We start from the raw sequence: 5,896 nt of genomic DNA on the forward strand, positions 1-5,896 counted from the left end.
CTGGCCCGCTTCATGCTGCTCCCACATGCAGAGAGGCAGGGTGAGGGGTCAGGGGTCAGAGGTGAGGGGTGGAGAGTCAGCAGTGAGCTTTAAAACTCAGTGGAGTTACATGAGGGTTAATGATAATGTCACAAAAAGGTTAGTTCCACAATAATGTATCAGATCTTCTGTATTCAGATTAGACATGTACAATGTTACCACCACTTATTGACGCAAATCCAAAAAAAAAATGTTATACACTTTGTTAAGTTGATGGAAAATTCAGCAGTTTGTGTGTTGTTAGACATCAGTTATGACATTTTGGACTGCATGTTTGTGTAAAATTKGAGGGAAAAAAATAAAGAAAAAATAGTCAGATTATTCTGCTATTACTTATGTTATAGCAATTTGTGACTGACAATTCAGATTGAGTTGAGGCTGGCAGACCAAAATGTGAAACCAGCTACTGATCTGTGCTTAGTTACCAACACTGGAAAAACACTAAATCTTTCCAAGTATTTTTGGAAAGAAAAAACACTTGAAATAAAACTAAGCTTTTCCTTTAAATAAATAATTCCTTAACATTGATTTTAAAAAGTACTAGTTTCATTGGGAGATTATTTCTCTTATAACATGGGAAAAATGTTCTGTGATAAGTGAAATAATCTGCCAATGGAACAAGTACTTGTCATCAATATTAAAGAATATTGACTTAAAACAATCTYCTGTATTTTGTTRAAAGGTTACTTTTMAGTTAGTTTTGTCTYATYTCAAGTGAAATATAATATYTGCTCTACACAATAGGCCAAAACACTTGGTAAGATTCTGTGTTTTTGCAGTGAATAAAAAGATTTAAGAAACACYGTTTTAYTATGTTGTGCACCAAGACATTCACACTACAAGTTCAACACAAGCAAACTCAAAACATAAAGCATAAAACTTAGGTTTATGTGAATGTCACTGCAGCAAACATCCATCTTAAAATGCATTTAATGCTCCAAAGGTTTTGTAGGGTTTAAAAAAAAACAAAAACAAAAAACAACAACTTAACGTTTCACATTCCTCCTTAAATAGCCTGAAACAAATACATAAGGAAACTTAGCAAAGCCAGCTAACTGTACTAACTGGGATAATCACTAATGTAGAGATGCTAAACACCGTTTTAAATGGCAAGTCTGTAATTATTTTGGTTTAAATACGAGTAAAAAACTGATACACACATTCGTGATGACTGTTCAGAACAAATAAAAGGGGAGTCATTTTGTCAAAGATGTTTCTGCAGTGACGTTACATATCAGTGAGTCCGTCATGATGATGATGAGGAACACCAACATCCCGTCCATCACCATCATGAGGCACAGTGAAGAGCAGCACCAAGGAACACAAGAGACCAGCAAGAACAAAGATGAGGCATGCAAGTCGACATTCAGAAGAAATAAAAATTTATTCATAAATAAAAAAARAAAAAAAAAAAAAAGAAAAACAGAACAATGAAAAAAATACATTTTTATTCTACACAGGACAGCCATGCAGACATTAAATAACAAAAAGATGGACTTATAGAAGTCCAGAACAGTTACAGTTCAGCCACAAAATGCAGTGAATAGATGGAACGATTAGTTGGAAATTATTTCCATGGGCACAACAAGTGCGATGGAAAATCACTGGGAGGCATTAGTAGTTAAACACGGCCCGCTACGCCTCGAGTAGAAAAACCTTCCCTCCATTTATCTGTTAGTCTTTGGTTTTTCACCGTGAAGATGTTCAGGTTTGGTTTACGGAGCCCTTAAAGTCCGACTCGCACACTTTCAAATCTCCGTCGTTCAAGTCAATCACAAAAAGGATCTTACACACAGAGGTTAAAGATTTTTTTACTATCGGCACTTTAAGGGCTGTGTATCAGTCAGTGCAAGTGCTAAAAAAAAATGCAAGAACTCAAACATAAAAAAAAGAAAAAGAAAAAAAGACAATAGCAAATGTTCCTTAAATAAAATAAGGATTTGATGAATGTATTTTTTTTTTAAACATAATCTTTAGGAAATGTGGTAAATTCCTCGAGACGTGTTTTTCCATTAGGGCAGCACCCTTTTTAAAATATGCTTTTCTCTAAAATGATGTTTCTTATCTGGAGAATTAACAGTTTTAAAGTTTTCTTTAATGTTACAAAATGACCCCAGATGTAAATACCACTAATGTCTTTAATTTTTTTTTTTTTTTACAACACTGCACGTTTATATAAAATATATCATGTACTAGTTTACAATACTTCTAAAAGTACTTTGTCACCCCACATTCACCTAAAAAAAATAACCGTTTTTACCAAAAACCAAGGCAGTTTGCAGAAGTCAGAGTTTGCKTCCGTTTCATGTTTTGATTCACCTATAGATAATACACCTATAAAGAAATGTAGGGGGGAAAGTAATAATTGCATATGGGACAAGAGTCCCTAAAAACACTTATGTGCAAACACAGCTTCAGGGTTACACCACTTCACCACCGGCGAAGTAGAAGAGTTCACTTGTTTTGGTTCTGGTCAGCGCACCAGCCAGCTTGCTCCTCCTGGCTTCCAGTGTGTGACAGGAGCCACCTGCAGCAGTTACTGCAGGACTCTAGAGCTGTGGATAGTTACCCGGGGTTTTTGTGCTCGGCGTCTCGTGACGAACTGCCGCCTTTCAGCTTGCGGACCAGTTTCTCGCTGCTTCGACGGAGCGAYGCCCGTAGTTTACTGAAGGAGCCACTTCTCTTCAGGGACCCCGATCCGTCCTGGTGGGACACATCACAGGCTTACCCTTACTCACGTCACTTTCTAAGATGTGCACAGATGTTAAAGACGTTCATATATGACCAGCATTTAGTTTGCAACTAGTTTGAGATGCACCAAGAAAAACTGGCTTGTGACTGGAATCTGATGATGTTCAGTGACTAAGGCCTACCAGGTCGCTCTGGTTGTGTTTCCATTGACTGTAAAGTTACGCAAATTGAAACTATGAAAATAAAGCTGCTCTATAGAAACAGACCAATTTTGAAAAAAACTCACGTTTATGAATAAGAAGTTTTTTGCGCTAGGATCAGGCAGTTTTTCAGTCGTATTGAAATGTATGTTTCTGCCGTGGAAAAACTTTTTTCACATCCCACTGGTGATGTGATCAACAGCCGGATGTTACTGATGGCAAAAACTAGGATGATGTTTTTGTGTTTTTTGGACAATGTACAGCCGTCTCCAKCAGAGCTCTCACAGCATCACACAGGTCATAAAAAGTTGCGCGTCATTCCAACGTGTTGAATTCATAGATCTGTAAAATCACAACTACAATTTCCACTAGAGAGCGCCACATAGCCGGCTCTCTAGTTGCTCCAACGCCTGACTGAGACGCCAACGTCGCCTCTGATTGGTTGACAGATGATGAGCGCTAACACCATGGCTGAATTATGAAAAACTCTTTACATCTAATGCTGCCATGATTTCTAATGACTTAAGTGAATAAGATTATTCATGTGTGGTTTTAATTTAATTTCTAATTTAATGGAAACAATTACGAAATTGTGWTTTTTCGACATTAGCAGAATATCGACAAAGATTTGCACACATTKGTAATGGAAACACAGATACTGGTAGCAACACTTTCCTCAAACACAATTACTGACATCACCACAGAATAACCACCGGTTTGTACATGTACTTTAAACTCTATTATTTGTAGTTGTATGTACTAAAGTGAAATTGAAATTGGCTAATCAATACTGATACGTCAAACTTGGTGATTGGTCACAAATTTCTGCTTTGCGCATTTCTGGCGTCCAAGAAAAGGACGATCAAAGATTGGTACACTAATATGATAAACTGGTGAAACACCAATATAATTAATTCTACATTCCCAAGGCCTGGATCAGCGGTCTCCAATGCCAGATGGGAAGTGACTGCCCAGCAACTTTTAGATGAATTCAAGTTCCAACACAGCTGAATAAAATGAATGGCTTATAGCCAGACTTCTGAAGCACACAAGAACATGCTGGGGAGATAATTGTGTCATTTGATTCAGGTGTGTTTGAGCAAAAGGCTCATGAAGTCTGGAGTTGGAGACTCCTGGTCAAGAGTTTTATCAGCTTTTACACCTTTAACTAAGTGACATTTACAACTTTATGCAAAATAGTTTTATAATATTTCATACCAGACAAACAAGTGTTGCATCAGATCAAAAAAAAGACATCAAAAGAAGCACAAACTGATGTTGATTGACGTATCTGCACACGCATTGACAAGGCAGAGCGGGAACTTTAATGTGTGGGTTTAATTTTGACTCTGAAAATCTGCTATAGCCACTTTTACAGGAGTTTTACAGGTCTCTAAAATGTCACACAGAGAAAAAGTGATTTTTCACGCATAATGCAAAAAAGTACACGTGCATGTTGCCCTTACCCACAAATAAATTGGCAGTGCAAAATTATTCATACACTAGACTTAAGTAAATCTAAAAAAGGGCTAAAAAAACGTTATCCTTCTATCCATTTATCCGTCTAACAGCACTAAAAGARATGGGTGAGCRCTGGGTGGTGCAGTTGGTGGAGCAGACRCACCACATGTGGAGGTTACTGTCCTGGGTTCGATTCCCCGTCTTTAAGATCGGTCGATAGTCGGTCACSCAAAGTTATGGAAATCGGGGCCAATTTTTCAATCGGATWCATCAGTGCACCTCTACCAATAAACCATCTTTTGGGTGATCAGTTTCTAGGTTCTGTGTTATCRTAATACAYATACGTTATTGTAGGGCGTTACTTTTTTTTTTYCTCTGGACTGCATATTATTCTTTGCTYCTAGCAGTTGAAATCTAGCATTAAATTTAGTGGTTACCGTGGTAACTCCTTGAGTCTATTTGTCAATATTGGAAAATAATGACTAGTTACACTGTGATAATTATGCTACATTATTTCTGAAGCATAAAGGCTTTTCTGCTTTAACCTWAAACAGTTTGATCATGTTGTAAACTACAGCTGACTTTGATCTCAGAGTATCTGGACTATAGCTTTGACAAACCCAATGTCTCCAAGAAGTCAACTGATGTTAGTGAACTCCTAGACACCAAGCTACCCAGTAAACCTCTGGAACATGAAGACTGACAATTTGAAAGATAATTTAGAAAAATGTGGAATGAAAAATGACACAGGTAAGTGATATGAAAGTGTTTTGCTGCTCTGTGTGTGGAAACTTCACTCTCATTCGGTCATGAAGGCACACAGAAGCAGARAAGGAACGCACAAAGAGGCAAGAGGCACAGGTTCAGGTAAAGCAGAGAGATTAGGTTTTATTAGAAGTTAAAGACAAACTGGGAGATGCACAAACGAGACAGAGGACACAGAATATTAGTAGCAGAAGTCGAGGTCAGGCTGAGGGAAAGGCTACTTAAACCCCAAAGTTTCAGGAAATGCAACAACAAATGCTTGTTTACACCAAATGCCGTCACTTTCTTACTATCAACCCTAAGATAGATACACAGACGGTAAAGATGAAACTCTTTTTTCAGTCGAATTTATCTGAATACAGTTTTAAATTAAATAAATAAATAATAATAATAAAAAAAACTTACAGCTTTTCTTAAATCCACATTTTAATTCCTCCTGCATGAAAACCAGCTGCCATTCACATGCTCTATTGACCCCTGACCTCCCAGTAAACAGATGAGCACAAAGTGACAAACTACAGGCTACTGTGGCAGGTAGCGAGACCTAGATGTGCAGAACTACAAGCTACGSTGCTCCTGATCATGCTGATGCTGTTATTTACAATGTGTTTAGTCACTACTCGGATTATTTCTGTCAACAGAAAATGGATAATTCAGTACATTAGACCTGCAGGATATCATGACCTGGGGTGCGTTCACACTGCAGCCTGAAGTGACCCAATTCCGATGTTTTGGCAATT

General features: G+C 37.7%; 1 protein-coding gene across 2 annotated transcripts in view; it reads right to left on the reverse strand.

Annotated features, from left to right (window-relative positions):
* Positions 1 to 5,896, reverse strand: part of klc1a (kinesin light chain 1a) — a 33,865-nt gene that overhangs the window by 1,921 nt on the left and 26,048 nt on the right. The window contains exon 14 of one of the 2 annotated variants that reach the window (XM_008398733.2): positions 2,609 to 2,742. In XM_008398733.2, the coding sequence (XP_008396955.1) occupies positions 2,609 to 2,742 (134 nt within the window). Of the gene's footprint in view, positions 1 to 1,470; positions 2,743 to 5,896 lie in introns of those variants that run through there. The other variant, XM_008398734.2, reaches the window with a different exon arrangement.

This window comes from Poecilia reticulata, linkage group LG22 (assembly GCF_000633615.1).
Source record: "Poecilia reticulata strain Guanapo linkage group LG22, Guppy_female_1.0+MT, whole genome shotgun sequence".
In the NCBI taxonomy this organism is placed as follows: domain Eukaryota; kingdom Metazoa; phylum Chordata; class Actinopteri; order Cyprinodontiformes; family Poeciliidae; genus Poecilia; species Poecilia reticulata.